General features: G+C 45.5%; 1 protein-coding gene across 1 annotated transcript in view; it reads left to right on the forward strand.

The window, feature by feature from the left end:
* ATP4A (ATPase H+/K+ transporting subunit alpha) overlaps positions 1 to 21,279 on the forward strand; it is a 39,069-nt gene extending 17,790 nt beyond the window's left edge. The window contains exons 8-23 of the mRNA XM_040327126.1: positions 1 to 13; positions 209 to 407; positions 1,581 to 1,690; positions 2,758 to 2,892; positions 3,994 to 4,186; positions 6,342 to 6,517; positions 6,786 to 6,922; positions 8,917 to 9,067; positions 9,217 to 9,385; positions 10,980 to 11,134; positions 12,849 to 12,972; positions 14,952 to 15,097; positions 15,766 to 15,899; positions 18,217 to 18,318; positions 19,722 to 19,813; positions 20,793 to 21,279. The exon at positions 1 to 13 is cut by the window's left edge and continues 256 nt beyond it. Coding sequence (XP_040183060.1) covers positions 1 to 13; positions 209 to 407; positions 1,581 to 1,690; positions 2,758 to 2,892; positions 3,994 to 4,186; positions 6,342 to 6,517; positions 6,786 to 6,922; positions 8,917 to 9,067; positions 9,217 to 9,385; positions 10,980 to 11,134; positions 12,849 to 12,972; positions 14,952 to 15,097; positions 15,766 to 15,899; positions 18,217 to 18,318; positions 19,722 to 19,813; positions 20,793 to 20,821 — 2,065 coding nt within the window. The 3' untranslated portion in view covers positions 20,822 to 21,279. The remainder of the gene's footprint in view (positions 14 to 208; positions 408 to 1,580; positions 1,691 to 2,757; positions 2,893 to 3,993; positions 4,187 to 6,341; positions 6,518 to 6,785; positions 6,923 to 8,916; positions 9,068 to 9,216; positions 9,386 to 10,979; positions 11,135 to 12,848; positions 12,973 to 14,951; positions 15,098 to 15,765; positions 15,900 to 18,216; positions 18,319 to 19,721; positions 19,814 to 20,792) is intronic.
* Positions 21,280 to 22,500: the final 1,221 nt, after the last annotated feature.

Genomic DNA, 22,500 nt, shown 5'->3' on the forward strand with positions numbered 1-22,500 from the left:
GGCCACTGTCACAGTAAGCGGACTTGACATATTCAAAATACATTAAATATGAGGAACAAGTGATGTATATATTTTTTTTTCTTTACCCCCATAGTCATTCTCCATTGCTTTGTTGGCCTCAACGAACCTGTTGGCCTCAAAACAGTTGAGCTTCTGCTGTTTTCATATTCAGCTTTGGTGTCACTCACACTTCTCTATGCTCCACCAGGTGTGTCTGTCTCTCACGGCCAAACGACTTGCCAGAAAGAACTGTGTGGTGAAGAACCTTGAAGCTGTGGAGACTCTTGGATCCACATCAGTCATCTGCTCAGACAAGACGGGAACCTTGACCCAGAACCGGATGACTGTGTCTCACTTGTGGTTTGACAATCAGATCCATACAGCTGACACCACTGAAGATCAGTCAGGTAACCATCATAACCATTGTTCCTTGGCATCCTAAAAGTTGGCACTAGACGTGGATATCTGTGGGAAAAGTGGTTGTTGAGTCTTACAATTGAGGAGTCTTAACACTCAACATTCTGATTCAAGCTCAGATTGCATATAGTTTTGGTTATTAGTCAAATCATAGGTGTGACGGAGATGTAGGTGGAACAGACACGCGCGGAGAGTAGGAGCACCCACAAAGCTTTTTATTTTAACGGTAGAGCGGGTTAACACACAGCCAGGTAGCAGTTATCACAGCCAGGCAAAACAAGAGTCCATAACATAGTATAAATGCACAGCGGGGTAGCAGAGTCTGTGCTGGTAAAGGGTAATCCGCGCCAGGCTGGCCAAACAAGAGAAATAGCAGAGTTCTGGCAGATAGGGGTAGCCCATGCCCAGTCTTGGACACACAAGAACAGAGTTCGCTGTACTCGCAGCGCTGGCGATCACAGGGTTAATCCACTCACAGGATGGCACACAGCCAGGGATAATCCACTCACAGGATGGCACACAGCCAGGGATAATCCACTCACAGGATGGCACACAGCCAGGGATAATCCACTCACAGGATGGCACACAGCCAGGGGTAATCCACTCCCAGGATGGCACACAGCCAGGGATAATCCACTCACAGGATGGAGGCTGCAGGACTGGCAGACTTAGTCATTCGGATTGGAGAAGAACAAAGGGGGTTGGTCTGTAGTCGCTGGTCGTAGCCTAGGACTGCACCGACTGGCAATGTAGAAAGCAGGAGCCAGGATGGCAAAACCACACAACTGCCTTTCTTCCAGCACACGTTTCAACAGATAAAATGCTTCAGAGACACTTCCCTCCCACCCTTGGATTCAGGGCGGGTTAAACTATCCAATGACAATAAACACACAGGTCAGGTGCATTCAAGCTTATCAGCAGGGGGGGCTGCTGGAGGAGACCCCCCTCCCTCCACATGGACATCCATCCCATAATATAAGTTTCTTCCAAGGCAGACAGACACAAACAATGGAATACAACCACACCCCAAACGATCACATCAGGGGACAGCTCTCTGGGGTGTAAGGGACAAGGAGGGGCAGAGATTGTGACAATAGGTTACAAGCACATCTGTGGTCACCACAATGCTTCCTAGAGATAATTTTTTATGTTCTACAATGCAGGACAAAGCTTTGACCAAACATCGGATACATGGAGAGCTCTGAGCAAGGTGGTCACTCTTTGTAATCGTGCCTCTTTCAAGGGTGGACAAGATGGAGTACCTATTCCCAAGGTGAGTACTAATGAGCTCTAAGGTATGAAACATGCTTCCAACCTTAATATTTGCCTACTTGGACCAATATACCAGAGTTTATTCTGGATATATCGATGACATAGCCCAAACTTTGTCAACATTTTCAACACAGAGGAACCATTGAAATAACTTCTCGGACTCAGGGAACCCCTACTAAAAATTACTATATCTACAATTTATGATACATTAGTGTGATGGTCAGTGGGAAGAATGCTGCTTACATTTGTGGTCATTGGAAAAAATGTCCCCCCCTGACAGACAACGTAACCCTACCTGAATCCAGCTATATATCTACAACTCATGATACATTAGTGTGATGGTCAGTGGGAAGAATTCTGCTTACATTTGTGGTCATTGCAAAGAATTCCCCCTCCTACAGACAGCTAAAAAGATCAATGGTGTCTGTGGGAACCTATCAAATTTGCCTATTGCTCAAAGAACCCCTAGCAACCTTTGGAGGAACCCTAGGGTTCCATGGTTGAGAAACCCGGACTATTGCTCAAAGAACCCCTAGCAACCTTTGGAGGAACCCTAGGGTTCCATGGTTGAGAAACCCGGACTATTGCTCAAAGAACCCCTAGCAACCTTTGGAGGAACCCTAGGGTTCCATGGTTGAGAAACCCGGACTATTGCTCAAAGAACCCCTAGCAACCTTTGGAGGAACCCTAGGGTTCCATGGTTGAGAAACCCGGACGTACAGTAGACAGTAGTTGTGAACCGAACAGATACTTAGCTTGTCAGTTCATTCAAAACTCATTATTAATTAGTGGTGTTTTGGGTTAGGGGAACGCAGGCCAAAAGTTGACTTGACATACAATATGGCCATTCCAAAGTGGATTTTTATTAAAGAAAATAAAATTTTCCTTAATTCTGTTGGCTTTTGATACATTATTTTAAAACTCTTTCACATGGAAACACTTATATCTTTGAAATTTGAAGGCGAGATAATTGGCGTTAAAGCCGGTCAATTACTCAAACCACTACCTGGCATGGTATGTTGTTGATATATGAGAATTCGGACTGACCAACCCCTTTGCACTCTTCAGCGTATTGTAATTGGTGATGCCTCAGAGACCGCTCTGCTGAAATTCTCCGAGCTGACTGTTGGCAATGCCATGGAATACAGAGATCGCTTCAAGAAAGTGTCGGAATTACCCTTCAACTCAACCAACAAGTTTCAGGTGAGTGGACGATGTTTCGCCTATCCTTCTCCCCATGAAGTGGATTCGTTTGTAGTTTGTGGGAATGATCTCAGTGCATTCAACTGTCCAATCCCTGCTTATGGGAAACCCAACATTTTTATCAAAGGCACTGAAACAAATAATATACTTCCTACAGAGCTTATAGCGTTGAAATAAAGTCTAATGCCTCTTATACACGATCGTTTTTTCCGTCGGAATAAACTCCGACGGGTTTATCCTACGGTATTCCGCTCAAGCTGTCTTGCATACACACGGACACACCAAATTCCGACCGTCAAAAACGCGGTGACGTACAACACTACGACAAGCCTAGAAAAATTAAGTTCAATGCTTCCAAGCATGCGTCAAATTGTTTCCGAGCATGCGTGTTTTTTTCTCTGTCAGAGTTCCATACAGACAAATGGAACTTCCGATGGAAAAAGTCAGATGGAGCATACACACGGTCGGACAGGGGTGTCAAACTCAATTTCATCAGCATTATGGTTGCCCTCGAAGGGCCAGTTATAGCTGTAAGACTAGATGCCCAGAGTACCCCCGACCAGGGATGGACTGGCCATTGGGACTACAGGGAGTTTCCCGGTGGGCCGATGGCTCAGTGGGCCAGCTTCAGTGACAGCGGACAGCCGCCCCCTCCGCTCCTTTGTCTCTCCCTTCCCGCAGCACTCACCTCCTCTCCCTTCCCGCAGTGCTCACCTGGGGGGAGCAGAGAAGCAGGGGGAGGACCAGAGGAGCAGGGGGGACAGAGGAGCATGGGGGAGGGGACAGAAAGCTGACTCAACAGCTATGGCCTGGGAGTTTCTCACTTCTGCCTAATCTTGTCCCATAAGGGAGGGCACCGATTTTCTGCTGAGCTCCCGGGTCTGTACACCTGCTGTGCCTATTATGAGTGGTTCCCATCATTCGTGGCGGCACTCCCCGCTTCTTATTTTGCAGCGGCAGCAGCACCCCCCCCCCCCCGGTTCTCTGCTCCAGGGGGCCCATGCCTGAATCTGTGTAAGGGGCCCCAAAATTCCTGATAGCGGCCCGCAAAAGCCAAATAATTTTTCGTTGATAACTAAACTGAAATGTTTTCCTCTCCAGTTGTCCATCCATGAGCTCCAAGACCCTCTGGACCTGCGTTATCTTCTCGTCATGAAGGGAGCTCCAGAACGTATATTGGAAAGGTGTTCCACCATCATGATCAAAGGACAGGAGATCCCTCTGGATGAACAATGGCAGGAAGCTTTCCAGACAGCTTACATGGACCTCGGAGGACTGGGAGAGAGAGTGCTGGGTAAGGAAAGAACGAGAAGCCAACATGACGGGGATCATCCTAAAAAACAGCGAGGAAAAGACAGGTGCAACGCGTTTCATTACAAATCAAAATTCGGCCAAAAATTTGGTTATTCAGAGGTACGGGTGTATCCAAATTTCAGAATCATAATAGGAATGAATTTCAACTGATCCAAAAAAAAAACTAAAAAAAACCCGACCTATCCAAATAGAAAGTTCTAATCTAATCAGTTTTATTCTATTCTAGTCTATTCTATTATATATTTTTTTTGTATGCGATCTCCAGACAGGATGTGTTTCTAAAATCCTCCCCACCATGTTGTCACATCTTCTCCCATCCTGATAATCTACTAAATAGGGATAAGCAGAGGATTTTGGTGCAATGGAATTTGCATTAGGATTTTTTAGGGTCATTCGATATGATCACAATTCGAAAATTCGGAATTTCCTAAATTCGTAAATTCATAAATTTGTAAATGCGTAAATTAGAAAATTCATAAATTTGTAAATGCGTAAATTAGAAAATTCATAAATTTGAAACTTCCTAATTTCGTAAATTCGAAAATTAATAAATTTTAAAATTTGCAAATTAAAAAATTAGAAAATTTGTCAATTCGAAAGTAAGATAGAAAATCAGAAAATTCGAAATAAATAATAACTAACTAATAATAACTAACTATGAAATTGTCGGTATTGGAATTTCCTTTCGAGTTTGGAAGTTATTGAACGTAACGAATACGAATTTATCCCAAGTTACGAATTATCCGAAATAACGAATGCCGCATCTAAACGAATGGAACGTAACGAATATATTTATTATTAATAATAATAAATAATAAAAATTATAATAAAAACTTTTTATTATTATTATTATTATTTATTATTAATTTGTTCCGTTCCATTCATTTAGATGCGGCATTCGTTATTTCGGATAATTAGTGAACGTAACGGATATTAATTTATCCGAATTATCCAAAATATCAAATGCCGCATCTAAACTAATGGAACGTAACGAATATATTTATTATTAATAATAATAAATAATAATAATAATATTTTTTTTATTATTATTATTATTTATTATTAATTTGTTCCGTTCCAGTCATTTAGATATGGCATTCGTTATTTTCGGATAATTAGTGAACGTAACTAATACAAATTTATCCGAAGTAACGAATTATCCAAAACAACGAATGCCGTATCTAAATGAATGGAATGGAACAAATTAATAATAAATAATAATAATCAAAGGTTTTTATTATTATTATTTATTATTATTAATAATAAATATATTCGTTACGTTCATTTTGTTTGAATGCGGCATTCGTTATTTCGGATAATTAGTGAACATAACGAATACGAATGGAACGTAACGAATATATTTATTATTAATGATAATAAATAATAATAATAATAATAATAAAAACTTTTTATTATTATTTATTATTAATTTGTTCCGTTCCATTAATTTAGATACGGCATTCGTTATTTCGGTAATTAGTGAATGTAACGAATACGAATTTATCCGAAATAACGAATGCCGAATCTAAACGAATAGAATGTAACGAATATATTTATTATTAATAATAATAAATAATAATAATAATAAAAACTTTTTATTATTAATATTTATTATTAATTTGTTCCGTTCCATTCATTTACATACGGCATTCGTTATTTTGGATAATTAGTGAACGTAACGAATACGAATTTATCCAAAGTTACGAATTATCTGAAACAACGAATGCCGTATCTAAACGGATGGAATGGAACAAATTAATAATAAATAATAATAATAAAAAGTTTTTATTATTATTATTTATTATTATTAAAAATAAATATATTTTTTACGTTCCTTTTGTTTCAAAGCGGCATTCGTTATTTCGGATAATTCCTAACTTCAGATAAATTTGTATTTGTTACGTTCACTATCAGCCAAATTTGAAATGAAATTCCAATACTTATAATTTAATAGTTAGTTATTATTAGTTAGCTATTATTTAAAATTTCAGTACCTCTCAGTATGGGCAGAACGGAAGCAGGTAAGAATCTGCAATTACATTTTGTAAAGATAACCTAAAGGGGATTTTCTTCTTTTATTTTTTTCTTCTTGGAAAATGTTTCACTTATAATTGTTTTATTATTTTTAATTTTAGGATTCTGCCACCTGTACCTGAATGAGAAGGAGTTCCCTCGCGGATTCAACTTCGACTCCGAAGAAATGAACTTCCCCACCAGCAATCTTTGCTTCGCCGGACTCATCTCCATGATTGACCCCCCCAGGGCCACCGTACCCGATGCCGTCATGAAATGCCGAACTGCCGGAATCAGAGTAAGGGGGGGGAGGGGGATGGGACTAATTTATGCTTTCCACAGCAACCAATTAGAAGACAGTTTTCATCATCTAACCTGTTCTAGAAAACGAATGCAAAAATCTGATTGGCTGCCTTTTAAATTGAAAACTGTCTTGTAGAAGCTTGCTGTATTTTTTTTTTATAATATTATTATTTTTTAATTCCTCCATGACTTTTGCAATCTTATTTTGTAATTGCAAGGTATAAAAAAATATAAATAATAATAATAATAAATTTGCGACTTAGGTCATCATGGTCACTGGAGATCATCCAATCACAGCCAAGGCCATCGCCGCCAGTGTGGGCATCATTTCCGAGGGCAGCGAGACGGTGGAGGACATCGCCGCCCGCTTGCGCATTCCCGTGGAGCAAGTCAACAGACGGTAAGGGCAGCGAGCCTGTCGTATTCTTGGTGACACCCCTTCATTAATAAAGTGAACCGGTCATGACAGCAATGTGGGAGGTTCCATTATCAGCTTCATTATTAATGGTGTCACCCCCAGAACTTTCATCCTTTCTTCACGGCTTGGCGAACCGCAACAAGATAATGGGTCAGTCCACCCAAAAGTGATATATTATATATTGGGAACGCTATAAACGTGACCTCTGCACTGTGCCCATTATGAGGGGTTCCCACCATCCCTGTGCTGAGTTCCCGGGACTCTACACCCACTGTGCCCATTATGAGGGGTTCCCACCATCCCTGTGCTGAGTTCCCGGGTCTGTACACCTTTTGTGCCCATTATGAGGGGTTCCCATCATTCCTGCGCTGAGCTCCCGGGTCTGTACTCCTGCTGTGCCCATTATGAGGGGTTCCCACTATCCCTGTGCTGAGCTCCCGGGTCTGTACTCCTGCTGTGCCCATTATGAGGGGTTCCCACTATCCCTGTGCTGAGCTCCCGGGTCTGTACACCTGCTGTGCCCATTATGAGGGGTTCCCACTATCCCTGTGCTGAGCTCCCGGGTCTGTACACCTGCTGTGCCCATTATGAGGGGTTCCCACCATCCCTGTGCTGAGTTCCCGGGTCTGTACACCCGCTGTGCCCATTATGAGGGGTTCCCACCATCCCTGTGCTGAGTTCCCGGGTCTGTACACCCGCTGTGCCCATTATGAGGGGTTCCCACCATCCCTGTGCTGAGTTCCCGGGTCTGTACACCTGCTGTGCCCATTATGAGGGGTTCCCACCATCCCTGTGCTGAGTTCCCGGGTCTGTACACCCGCTGTGCCCATTATGAGGGGTTCCCACCATCCCTGTGCTGAGTTCCCGGGTCTGTACACCTGCTGTGTCAATTATGAGGGGTTTCCACCATCCCTGTGCTGAGTTCCCGGGTCTGTACACCTGCTGTGTCAATTATGAGGGGTTCTCATAATCCATGTGCTGAGTTCCCAGGTCTGTACACCTGCTGTCCCCATTATGAGGGGTTCTCACCATCCCTGTGCTGAGTTCCCGGGTCTGTACACCCGCTGTTCCCATTATGAGGGGTTCCCACCATCCCTGTGCTTAGTTCCCGGGTCTGTACACCTGCTGTGCCCATTATGAGTGGTTCCCACCATCCCTGTGCTGAGTTCCCGGGTCTGTACACCCGCTGTGCCCATTATGAGTGGTTCCCACCATCCCTGTGCTGAGTTCCCGGGTCTGTACACCCGCTGTGCCCATTATGAGTGGTTCCCACCATCCCTGTGCTGAGTTCCTGGGTCTGTACAGCCGCTGTGCCCATTATGAGGGGTTCCCACCATCCCTGTGCTGAGTTCCTGTGTCTGTACACCAGCTGTGCCCATTAGGAGGAGTTCCCACCATCCCTGTGCTGAGCTCCCGGGTCTGTACACCTGCTGTGCCCATTATGAGGGGTTTCCACCATCCCTGTGCTGAGTTCCGGGGTCTGTACTCCTGCTGTGCCCATTATGAGGAGTTCCCACCATCCCTGTGCTGAGTTCCCGGGTCTGTACACCTGCTGTGCCCATTATGAGGGGTTCCCACCATCCCTGTGCTGAGTTCCGGGGTCTGTACTCCTGCTGTGCCCATTATGAGGGGTTCCCACCATCCCTGTGCTGAGTTCCCAGGTCTGTACACCTGCTGTGCCCATTATGAGGGGTTCCCACCATCCCTTCTGGATGTTTTATTTATTTTTCATCACGCTATATGTAAAAGGAGGATCTGGAACACACAAAGGGTGGCGACACCCATGATTCTCAGCTGTGCAGGAGCAGAGAGATCTCGCTGTTGGGGTTTGGAGGACATCTAAGAAGTTGGGGGCTGACTCAATCCCCTAGATTCAGCCTATAACTCTGTAATATCACGTTTGGGTGGAGTGGCCCTTTAAGAACAAGGATTCTGATAGAATGTAAAAAAAATCAGCCTGGTCGTTGTCTCCGCAGTGACGCTCGGGCCTGTGTCATCAATGGCGGACAGCTGAAGGACATGTCTAGCGAGGAGCTGGTGGACGCTCTTAAGCTGCACCCCGAGATGGTCTTCGCTCGGACCTCCCCCCAGCAGAAACTCATCATTGTGGAAAGTTGTCAGAAGCTGGTAAGTCATCGCAGCCCACCATCTGTACATTGTTTTCTATTTGTATTGTTAGTTGTTACAATGTTACTGAACGGCGAGAAGGATGAGACTTGCACTCCACCGATTGGCCGACCTTCATTTTCCGAAACTAAAATTGTCTTCTTTTCCAGGGAGCCATTGTGGCCGTGACAGGAGACGGTGTCAACGACTCCCCCGCCCTGAAGAAGGCGGACATCGGCGTTGCTATGGGAATTGCTGGATCGGATGCGGCAAAGAATGCAGCGGACATGATCTTATTGGACGATAACTTCGCCTCCATCGTCACAGGAGTGGAACAAGGTGAGGGGAGGATACAATGTATCCTGTATATAAAGTACATACTGTATGTCCCCACAGCTGAGACCTCCATGTGTCAGTCCAACATTATTCTGAGGTCTCCACGTTTTCAGTCCGCTTTTTCTTTGAGACCTCCAGGTTTGAGTCCTCCAGGGCTGTCTTAATGAGAGGGCACACCTGGGCACTGCCCAGGGGCCCCAGCTGCATGGGGGGGCCCCTGCACTTTCCCCAAAGCAGATGGACCTTGAACCCACGCTGCCCTGAAATTGGGGCCCCCATGATGGTACTGAGAGTGATAGATACACAGGGGAGGCAGTCTGCCTCCTACCTTCTTGATGTCTGTTTACCTGCACTGTCATCTTTGTAGGGGCCCCAGAGCATTACTTTGCCCAGGGGCCCATGATGCTATTAAGACGGCCCTGGAGTCCTCCATTACTCTGAGACATCCATGTATCATTCCTCTGTTACACTGTGACCCCCATGTGTCAGTCCTTAATTATTCTCAGACCCAGGGCCGATCCTAGGCAGGGTGCACGGGGTGCTCCGCACCCAGGCGCCGCAGGGGTGGGGGCGCCGAAGCTCCAAAGTGCTCCCCTCCATCCTCATTCTCTGTGTCCAGAGGCCGGAGCGCATGTAGCGGGTGCTGCAGTTTCTCATACCGCTTGCTCTCTCCGCAGGCAACTGACAAGAGCGCATATTGCCTCCCGCTGTCCCAGGAATCCTTGCTGGGTACCACGGCGGAGCCTAGTACCAGAACACGTTCCGGTACTAGACTCCGCTATTTAATTTTGGCCGGTGCGCATGGAGCAGTCCCCCGTCTGCCCCACCCCCTCTGCGTGTGTCGGCTCTTCTCCCATAGGCGGTGTGATGAGAGGCTTCTGGGTTGGCCATACATCCGTGCACTCCCAGAAATGCTCTACGAGTGCCACCCTCCAAGTAACCAAAGATGCCACATATGCCCCGCCCCCTGTAATGTGCTTCTGCTCCCAGCGCGCCCGAGCTACAGGGATCTATTAGACAAGTACTGATCTATGGGGACACCTGCTGTGGGGGGGCTCTGATGGGAGACACCTGTGGGGGGGGCTCTGATGAGGGACACCTGCTGGGGGGGCTCTGATGGGAGACACCTGTGGGGGGGGGCTCTGATGGGAGACACCTGTGGGGGGGGGCTCTGATGTAAGACACCTGCTGGGGGGCTCTGATGGGGGACACTAATGAAGACTTCTTAGGGGAGCATCTCTGTGTTTGAGTCGTATCGATAGTAACATTTGTAAAGGGGAGGAGTTAGTAAAGATGACCACGCCCATGTGGGGCGCCAAAAATATTTCTGCACCCAGGCGCCTGTGACCCTAGGATCGGCCCTGCTCAGACCTCCATGTATCAGTCCTCCATTACTCTGATACCTACACATGTCAGTCCTTCATTACTCTGAGACCCCCATGTGTCAATCTTCCAAGTCCTCTATGTGTCGTTATACTGTCACTCTGCCCCCCCCCCCCCCCAAGCACCAATGTGTCATTGTTCCGGACCCCCCAAGGGTCAGTCTTTTGTACACTCTGCACAGCATTAAGTTATTTTATTTTTTTGGTTCCTCCAGGACGTCTGATCTTTGACAATCTGAAGAAGTCCATTGCCTACACTCTGACCAAGAACATCCCGGAACTGGCCCCCTATCTCATCTACATCACAGCCAGCGTCCCCCTACCTCTGGGCTGCATCACCATCCTCTTCATTGAGCTGTGTACTGATATTGTGAGTATTGTCTGGTACCATACACTGCATTACACCCCCCTAATCCTCTGCCATATGTCTGTAATCTGTAAGACCGAGACTAAGAGGGATGCAGCAGAAGAGCTTCATCAGCATGGCGAGGATTACATGCCTGGAATATTAATCTCAGGTTGTCTCTACAACGCTCAATGTACCTAAAGTTATTCCAGCAATCTGAACATCGCACATCACAACCTTGGAGTGGTGGATTGCTGGAACCCTAACTAGATATACTTCAGTACTATTGGTACATCGGAGAGAGAGGAGCATCAACAAACCAGAGGATCAGCAGAGCTGGGGGTTACAATGGAGTGGGGAATCAACAGAGCCAGGAGTTACTACTGAGTGGGGCATCAGCAGAGCTGGTGGTTACTACTGAGCAGGGGAATCATCAGAGCTGGGGGTTACTACTGAGCAGGGGAATCAGCAGAGCTGGGGGTTACTAATGAGCAGGGGAATCAGTAGAGCTGGGGTTTACTACTGAGCATGGGAATCAGCAGAGCTGGGGGTTACTACTGAGCAGGGGAATCAGCAGAGCTGGGGGTTACTACTGAGCAGGGGAATCAGCAGAGCTGGGGGTTACTACTGAGCGGGGAATCAGCAGAGCTGGAGGTTACTACTGAGTGGGGCATCAGCATAGCTGGGGTTACTACTGAGCAGGGAACCTGCTGAACAAGGGTACTAATAATCTAGGGATCTGCTGAACAGTGGTACCTCCCACTATATTGTTCCGCCGCAGCCCACCACATCTGATAGTTTCTCGTGCTCCGGTTCCCCCAGCTCTGCTGATCCTCTGCCACTCAGTCCTCTCTTTGGTCCCCACTCACCTTCCACTATAGCATTCCCATGTTCCACACTATGTGTGTCATCTGCTAGTTGCTCCAGTCCAGCCCCCGCTCACCTTCCTGCTGCTCCACACCAGATGCGACGTCTTCACCAGACACTCCCAGAATATATACACATCAACCAGAAGTGACTGCTGATGATGTCTTTCTGGTTCGCTTGTTGGTTTCCCAGTGCATCCTGGGATATCTCATACCTCCAATACCTGCAAAGCGTAACTAACTCTGAATTAGAACCCCAAAAGCTTCAGGTGCTGTAAGTGAGTGTTGTGATAGACTTCTATGGAGGCTTTGGTTGTCATAGACTTCTATTGAGGCTTTGGAGACCCTTGAAGCGACAAGAAAGGGAGATGAGGGATACTTTTTTAAGCAAAGCAAATACAACCTGTGAACAGAACTGTAAGGAAACCATTTTATTTAGTGACAGGAGCTTTGATTGGCATTCAGCGTGCTTTAGAAAAGCGTTTCCAATGCCACATTTTGAAGCGTAAACGAGACCTTAACGTTACCAAAACCAACCTTAATTTTGGACTTTCCTCCAAGATTCCAAAGCATTTATCCAAACCTTAGCTGAAACATCCTTTTTCACCAAGATTTCAGGGGAGGGAGATCTCTGAATGTTGCTCATGATTCATTAATTGAGTGGCTGTATATCACAAACTGGTTGGGTTGCCCGTTGGTTAGAGAGAAATGATGTGCAATCAACGCCAATGAAAATCCATCGTAGCCACCACATGTGAAGGATCTGCCAATGTGTTGTGGGAAATGTAATTGTTTGCTGAACGTTTTCTGGTTTTAAGGCTTCAAACTCCATGAATAAATCAATCAAAGTTAATGCTCTCCCTTCCCTCTAGTTCCCCTCGGTGTCTCTGGCCTATGAGAGAGCGGAGAGTGACATCATGCATCTCAAACCAAGGAACCCGCGCCAGGACCGTCTGGTGAATGAGGCTCTGGCCGCCTACTCCTATTTCCAGATTGGTAAGTGGGAAAAGAGAGACAGCGGGAGGGTCCAAGGTTTATGGAGGCTCCAAGAGTGTGGCCATCTATGAATGGCCATAAGATGTCACCAAACTAGTCCTCGTGATTGGATGGTAGAGGGATGAAAACTTGGGTTAGAACCTATGAATGGCCATAAGATGTCACCAACCTAGTCCTAGTGATTGGATGGTAGAGGGATGAAAACTTGGGTTAGAACCTATGAATGGCCAAGATTTCACCAACCTAGTCCTAGTGATGGGATGGTAGAGGAATGAAAACTTGGGTTAGAACCTATGAATGGCCATAAGATGTCACCAACCTAGTCCTAGTAATTATATGGTAGAGGGATGAAAACTTGGATTAGAACCTATGAATGGCCATAAGATGTCACCAACCTAGTCCTAGTGATTGGATGGTAGAGGAATGAAAGCTTGGGTTAGAACCTATGAATGGCCCTAAGATGTCAACAACCTAGTTCTACTGATTGGATGGTAGAGGAATAAAAACTTGGGTTAGAACCTATGAATGGCCCTAAGATGTCACCAACCTAGTCCTAGTGATTGGATGGTAGAGGGATGAAAACTTGGGTTAGAAACTATGAATGGCCAAAAGATGTCACCAACCTAGTCCTAACGATTGGATGGTAGAGGAAGGAAAACTTGGGTTAGAACCTATGAATGGCCCTAAGATGTCACCAACCTAGTTCTACTGATTGGATGGTAGAGGAATGAAAACTTGGGTTAGAACCTATGAATGGCCCTAAGATGTCATAGACCTACAGTAGTTCTACTGATTGGATGGTAGAGGGATGAAAACTTGGGTTAAAACCTATGAATGGCCATAAGATGTCACCAACCTAGTCCTCGTGATTGGATGGTAGAGGAATAAAAACTTGGGTTAGAACCTATGAATGGCCATAAGATTTTACCAACCTAGTCCTAGTGATTGGATGGTAGAGGAATGAAAACTTGGGTTAGAATCTATGAATGGCCATAAGATGTCACCAACCTAGTCCTAGTGATTGGATGGTAGAGGAATAAAAACTTGGGTTAGAATATATGAATGGCTTATGGCCATAAGATGTCACCAACCTAGTCCTAGTGATTGGATGGTAGAGGGATGAAAACTTGGGTTAGAACCTATGAATGGTCATAAGATGTCACCAACCTAGTCCTAGTGATTGGATGGTAGAGGAATAAAAACTTGGGTTAGAAAATATGAATGGCTTATGGCCATAAGATGTCACCAACCTAGTCCTAGTGATTGGATGGTAGAGGGATGAAAACTTGGGTTAGAACCTATGAATGGCCATAAGATGTCACCAACCTAGTTCTACTGATGGGATGGTAGAGGAATGAAAACGTGGGTTAGAACCTATTAATGGCCCTAAGATGTCACCAACCTAGTTCTACTGATTGGATGGTAGAGGGATGAAAACTTGGGTTAGAACCTATGAATGGCCATAAGATGTCACCAACCTAGTCTTAGTGATTGGATGGTAGAGGAAGGAAAAGTTGGGTTAGAACCTAATAATGGCCATAAGATGTCACAGACCACAGTAGTCCTAGTGATTGGATGGTAGAGGGATGAAGACTGAGGTTAGAACCTATGAATGGCCATAAGATGTCACCAACCTAGTCCTAGTGATTGGAGTCCTAGGAATGAAAACTTGGGTTAGAACCTATGTGAGAGTTTAAATGTGTCCTCATAGAGGAGCCCTATTGTTCTGGAAGGACTTCATATGACATCCTCCCAGAGTCCACGATATGTCCCCCACTGTGTCCACCGGACACAGACCAAAACAGATCATTGTACCGGCCCCCGCTGTCAGTACCATGTGATTGCTGTGGCCAAGGGGGTGAAAGTGTCCGCCCGCCATTGAAGGGGTTAAATAAGCATAATAAATAAATAATAAATATATGACAGGTAAACAACCATAAAAAACATTTTCTCTCTCTTACCGTTTCCTCTCCCGGCAGGCGTCATTCAGTCCTTTGCAGGATTTGTGGACTATTTCACCGTCATGGCTCAGGAAGGTTGGTTCCCCGCATACTGCCTGGGTCTGCGTGCCCAATGGGAGAATGAGCACCTACAGGACTTAGAAGACAGCTATGGGCAGCAATGGGTAAGGTGAAATGCATAAAAAAATGTATATAATAATTATTATATATTAGATATTTATATCTAATATATAGAGGAGTTGAATAGTGCTGGCTGTTGTTCAAACTAGATGGACACCTAGTGGCGCAAAAGAAGCACTGCGGGGGAGCTCATCATTCTGCTGCTCCTACTTCACTGTCCAGTCACAGTCTGGGGGGTGGGGTCCATGAAGACCCGGGCTCCGAAGAGTTGAGTAGTCACCAACCTAGTCCTAGTGATTGGATGGTAGAGGAATGAAAACTTGGGTTAGAACCTAATGGACACCTAGTGGCAGAAAAGAAGCACTGCAGGGGGAGCTCATCATTCTGCTGCTCCTACTTCACTGTCCAGTCACAGGCTGGGGGGTGGGGTCCATGAAGACCCGGGCTCCGAAGAGTTGAATAGTCACCAACCTAGTCCTAGTGATTGGATGGTAGAGGAATGAAAACTTGGGTTAGAACCTAATGGACACCTAGTGGCAGAAAAGAAGCACTGCAGGGGGAGCTCATCATTCTGCTGCTCCTACTTCACTGTCCAGTCACATACTGGGGGGGGGGCGGGTCCATGAAGACCCGGGCTCAGAGGAGTTGAATGGACAGAAATAAAAATCCCTTTGGCAGGTAAAAAATCTCTCATATCCCTCTTATCTTTCAGACCTTTGGCCAGAGACTCTACCAACAATACAACTGCTACACCGTCTTCTTCATCAGTATTGAAGTGTGTCAGATCGCTGATGTGCTCATCAGGAAAACCAGACGTCTGTCTGTCTTCCAGCAAGGATTATTCAGGTAGAAGTCGCTGTCCTCTGTATTAACCCCACATGCAGTCAAACCTCCTTTATCTTATTTGGGGGGGGGGGGGGGGCTACGATAAAACCTCTCCCAGGTGTCCCCACCAGGGAGATTTCCCCTCACTTCCTGTCACAGTGATAGAAAATCTCTCCAGAGGTACACCCATGCGCATTGGCGGCTGGTGCAAACAAATGAAAAAAAAACATCAATTGCAGCCTCACTGTGCCCATCAATTGTCGCCACTGTGCCATCAATTGTCGCCACTGTGCCATCAATTGTCGCCACTGTGCCATCAAACGCAGCCACTGTGCCCATCAATTGTCGCCACTGTGCCATCAAACGCAGCCACTGTGCCCATCAATTGTCGCCACTGTGCCATCAAATGCAGCCACTATGCCATCAATTGTCGCCTCCTCAGTAAAAGGCACATGACAGCCCACCTGGAGTTTACCAAAAGGCACCTGAAGGACTCTCAGACCATGAGAAACAAAATTCTCTGGTCTGATGGAACAAAGATTGAACTCTTTGGCCTGAATGGCAAGCGTCATGGGCACCGCTCATCATCTGGCCAATACAATCCCTACTGTGAAGCATGGTGGTGGCAGCATCATGCTGTGGGGATGTTTTTCTGTGATAGGAACTGGGAGACGAGTCAGGATTGAGGGACAGATGAAGGCAGCAATGTACAGAGACATTCTCGATAAAAACCTGCTCCGGAGCGCTCTGGACCTCAGACTGGGGCAAAGGTTCATCTTCCAACAGGACAACAACCCTAAGTACACAGCCATAATAACAAAGGAGTGGCTACGGGACAACTCTGTGAATGTCCTTGAGTGGCCCAGCCAGAGCCCAGACTTGAACCTGACTGGAGAGATCTGAAAATGGCTGTGTACCGACGCTCCCCATCCAACCTGATGGAGCTTGAGAGGTCCTACAAAGAAGAATGGGAGAAACTGCCCAAAAATAGGAGTGCCGAGCTTGTAGCATCATACTCAGAAAGACTGGAGGATGTAATAGGTGCCGAAGGAGCTTCACCAAAGTATTGAGCAAAGGCTGTGATACTTATGGGAGGAGCCTGTGATACTTATGTACATGGGAGGAGCCTGTGATACTTATGTTCATGGGAGGAGTCTGTGATACTTATGTACATGGGAGGAGTCTGTGATACTTATGTACATGGGAGGAGCCTGTGATACGTATGTACATGGGAGGAGCCTGTGATACTTATGTACATGGGAGGAGCCTGTGATACTTATGTACATGGGAGGAGTTTGTGATACTTATGTACATGGGAGGAGTCTGTGATACTTATGTACATGGGAGGAGCCTGTGATACTTATGTACATGGGAGGAGCCTGTGATACTTCTGTACATGGGAGGAGCCTGTGATACTTATGTACATGGGAGGAGTCTGTGATACTAACGTACATGGGAGGAGCCTGTGATACTTATGTACATGGGAGGAGCCTGTGATACTTATGTACATGGGAGGAGCCTGTGATACTTCTGTACATGGGAGGAGCCTGTGATACTTCTGTACATGGGAGGAGCCTGTGATACCTATGTACATGGGAGGAGTCTGTGATACTTCTGTACATGGGAGGAGCCTGTGATACTTATGTACATGGGAGGAGCCTGTGATACTTCTGTACATGGGAGGAGCCTGTGATACCTATGTAGATGGGAGGAGTCTGTGATACTTCTGTACATGGGAGGAGCCTGTGATACTTATGTACATGGGAGGAGCCTGTGATACCTATGTACATGGGAGGAGTCTGTGATACTTCTGTACATGGGAGGAGCCTGTGATACTTATGTACATGGGAGGAGCCTGTGATACTTATGTACATGGGAGGAGTCTGTGATACTTATGTACATGGGAGGAGTCTGTGATACTTATGTACATGGGAGGAGTCTGTGATACTTATGTACATGGGAGGAGCCTGTGATACTTATGTACATGGGAGGAGTCTGTGATACTTATGTACATGGGAGGAGTCTGTGATACTTATGTACATGGGAGGAGTCTGTGATACTTATGTACATGGGAGGAGTCTGTGATACTTATGTACATGGGATTTTTTTCGTTTTCTATTTTTAATCAATTTACAAAGATTCCAATCAAACTTCTCTCACGTTGTCATTATGGGAAAACTGTTTGTAGAATTTTGAGGAAAATAATGAATTTAATCCATTTTGGAATAAGGCCGTAACATCACAAAATGTGGAAAAAGTGAAGCGCTGTGAATACTTTCAGGATGCTCTGTATGCTGCTAAGGGTTATAGCTAATCATTCCTCCATATTCTCTCCTAGGAACAAAGTTTTGGTGATCGCCATCGTCTTCCAGCTGATCCTGGGTAACTTCCTCTGCTACTGCCCGGGAATGCCCAACATTTTCAACTTTATGCCCATCCGGTAAGAGAAATGGGTTGTTTGGGTCAAAATTTAGACTGACTCACTTTTGTTGCCAGCGGTTTAGACATGAATGGCTGTGTGTTGAGTTATTTTGAGGGGACAGCAAATGTACACTGTTATACAAGCTGTACACTCACTACACAACATTGTAGCAAAGTGACATTTCTTCAGTGTTGTCACATGAAAAGATAGAAGAAAATATTTACAGGAATGTGAGGGGTGTACTTACTTATGTAAGATACTGTGTGTGTTTATATATATATATATATATATATATATATATATATATATATATATATATATATATATATATATATATATATATATTTTTACAAAATAATAAAAAATATATATTAACCAAAGAAAAAAATATTTATATCAAAGAATTCCTGTGTTGACACATTTCTTTTTTATGAGCACAGCTAAAACTAGCTTTTTGTATAGAGCTACATGTCAGATATATATATATAGAGAGAGATATATAGAGATATAGGGAGATATACATAGAGAGAGAGAGAGAGATATAAAGAGATATATAGAGAGATATATAGAGAGAGATATAGAGAGATATAAAGATATATATATATATATATAGAGATATAGCGAGATATAGAGAGATATAAAGAGATATAAAGATATATATATATATATAGAGATATAGCGAGATATATAGATATATAGAGAGAGATATCTAGAGATAGATATATAGAGAGACATATCTAGAGATAGATATATAGAGAGAGATATATAGAGAGAGATATATAGAGAGAGATATATAGAGAGAGATATAAAGAGCTATAGAGATACATATATATAGAGAGAGATATATAGAGAGAGATATATATATATATATATATATATATATATATATATATAGAGAGAGAGAGAGAGAGAGAGAGAGAGAGAGAGAGAGAGAGAGAGAGAGAGAGAGAGAGATAAAAAGAGATATAATAGAGATATATATATAGATAGATATAGAGAGATAGATATAGAGATATATATATAAATATATATATAAATATATAAATATATATATATAAATATATATATATATATATATATATATATATATATATATATATATAGATAGAGAGAGAGAGAGAGAGAGAGAGAGAGAGAGAGAGAGAGAGAGAGAGAGAGAGATAAAGAGATATAGAGAGAGAGATATATAGAGATATAATAGGGATATATAGAGAGATAGAGAGATATATATAGATATAGAGAGAGAGATATATAGAGATATATAGAGATATATAGAGATATATAGAGATATAATGGAGATATAGAGAGATATAAAGAGATATATATAGAGAGATATATAGAGATATAGAGAGATATATAGAGATATAGAGAGATATAGAGGGAGAAGAAATTCTGTAACCTGACTTGTGTATATCTTTTAGGTGGCAGTGGTGGTTCGTTCCTCTTCCATTTGGAATCTTGATTATTGTCTATGATGAAATCCGTAAACTTGGAGTCCGCAGACATCCCGGAAGTGAGTACAGCAGACTGAACTTTAGGCAGGACGATAGCCAATCATTTTTAAGCTTTGGGTAGCATGTTGAAGGGTAGGGATCAGCGATTTTTTTCGTGACTGTGACATGATGGCGGACACTTCGGACAATTTTGACACATTTTTGGGACCATTGTCATTTTCACAGCAAAAAAATCATTAAAAATGCACTGATTACTGTGAAAATGACAATTGCAGTTTGGGAGTTAAACACAAGGGGGCACTGTAGGGGTTAAGTGTGACCTCATCTCTGTTTCTAACTGTAGGGGGGTGTGGCTGTAGGTGTGACATCATTGATTGTGGTTCCCTATATTAGGGAACACTCGATCGATGACGGCGCCACAGTGAAGAACGGGGAAGCTGTGTTTACACACGGCTCTCCCCGTTCTTCAGCTCCGGGGACCGATCGCGGGACTCCAGCGGCGATCGGGTCCGCGGGTCCCGCGGTCACGGAGCTTCGGACCGGGGTGGCGGGCGCGCCCCAAGGCTGGGCATTTAACAATCACGTACAGGTACGTGATTGTGCCCAGCCGTGCCATTCTGCCGACGTATATCGGCGTTAGACGGTCCTTAAGTGGTTAATGCATAGAATGCATTAAGGTGAAAAAACATGTACCTTTACAACCCCTTTAAGTGTGTCCTAGGGAGTGATCCTAACTGTGGGGGGGGGGGGGAGTGGGCTACGACTGACATGACAAGGCGGCAAATTCAACGACTGACACGCAAGGCGGTAAATTCAAAGGGACGTACCTGTACGCTCATTTGCCTGCCTGTGCCATTCTACTGACGTATATGTGTGTGTGCGGCGGTCGGCAAGCGGTTAAATTGACGCAGTGCCGTATCGCAGTAAAAAAAATGGCCTGGTCATGAAGGGGGGTAAATTCTTTCCGGGGCTGAAGTGGTTAAGATGGAACAAATTAAACCTGTAATTCTGAACTTCTATCTTTTTTTTTCTCCCCAGGTTGGTGGGACAAGGAGCTGTACTATTAGACACTTCCCGGGCCGCACCCTACACCCTCTGCAGGTAAAGACACAGGAAGCCGGGTCTGTCTCGAGTGGAGCCTGTTCTGAATTTTCACCGTTGATTTTATATCTGACTATAGAACGAAAAAAAATAACAAATCTGTAAAATCTCCTGTATATAAATATGTATTGAGAGATCTCGGAAGATGATTTCAGAAGCAGCGCGGCCCTTGTGTGCTTTTTCTACCTGAGCTGCAGTCCCGATCCGTCCAATAAGAGGTGTCCAGCGCCGGCAACTGTCCCGAGTGGGGGGCAATCGGTCACACCCATTCTACATGGTAACCCCTCCTCTATTCTGCTGACCCCGCCTATTGCCCCCCCTCCTCCCGACAGGAAAAGGATGGGGGGAGGGGGAAAGAGAAGTGACATTACTGTGCTGTATAATGAATGTTACAAGGTATTCAAATAAATTATTACTCAAAAAAGCTGGTCTGTTTCTTTGAATTTTTCAAAACTACTGTCAGTGCTTGCTCCAATTTTTTTTCTGGGGGAGGGATTTAAGTACATTTGTGTAACTTTCGTTTTTTATGCTTTCATTTTTTGGGGTTGCACTGATACCAAGCATTTGCACACGCCTGTGTGTAATATATACACGTGTGAGGGGGGCCGGGAGTGTAAAGTTGTGAAGGGGGCTGAGAGCATACAAGTGTTAGGGGGCTGAGAGCGTATAGGTGCAAGGAGAAGGCTGGGAGCGTGCAGGTTCAAGGGGGGGGAGGCTGAGAGTGTACAGGTGTCAGGGGGGCTGAGAGCGTACAGGTGCGAGGAGAAGGCTGAGAGCGTGCAGGTGCAAGGGGGGGGCTGAGAGCGTACAGGTGCAACGGAGGGGGCTGAGAGCGTACAGGTGTTAGGGGGGCTGAGAGCGTACAGGTGCGAGGAGAAGGCTGAGAGCGTGCAGGTTCAAGGGGGGGGGCTGAGAGCGTACAGGTGTTAGGGGGGCTGAGAGCGTACAGGTGCGAGGAGAAGGCTGAGAGCGTGCAGGTGCAAGGGGGGGGCTGAGAGCGTACAGGTGCAACGGAGGGGGCTGAGAGCGTACAGGTGTTAGGGGGGGCTGAGAGCGTACAGGTGCGAGGAGAAGGCTGAGAGCGTGCAGGTTCAAGGGGGGGGCTGAGAGCGTACAGGTGTTAGGGGGGCTGAGAGCGTACAGGTGCGAGGAGAAGGCTGAGAGCGTGCAGGTGCAAGGGGGGGGCTGAGAGCGTACAGGTGTTAGGGGGGCTGAGAGCATACAGGTGTTAGGGGGGCTGAGAGCGTACAGGTGTCAGGGGGGCTCAGAGCGTACAGGTGTCAGGGGGGCTCAGAGCGTACAGGTGTTAGGGGGGCTGAGAGCGTACAGGTGTTAGGGGGGCTGAGAGCATACAGGTGTGAGGAGAGGGCTGAGAGCGTACAGGTGTTAGGGGGGCTGAGAGCATACAGGTGTGAGGAGAGGGCTGAGAGCGTACAGGTGTTAGGGGGGCTGAGAGCATACAGGTGTTAGGGGGGCTGAGAGCGTACAGGTGTCAGGGGGGCTCAGAGCATACAGGTGTTAGGGGGGCTGAGAGCATACAGGTGTGAGTAGAGGGCTGAGAGCGTACAGGTGCGAGGAGAAGGCTGAGAGCATGCAGGTGCAAGGGGGGGGGGCTGAGAGCATACAGGTGTTAGGGGGGCTGAGA

Source organism: Rana temporaria, chromosome 10 (genome assembly GCF_905171775.1).
Source record: "Rana temporaria chromosome 10, aRanTem1.1, whole genome shotgun sequence".
NCBI lineage: Eukaryota > Metazoa > Chordata > Amphibia > Anura > Ranidae > Rana > Rana temporaria.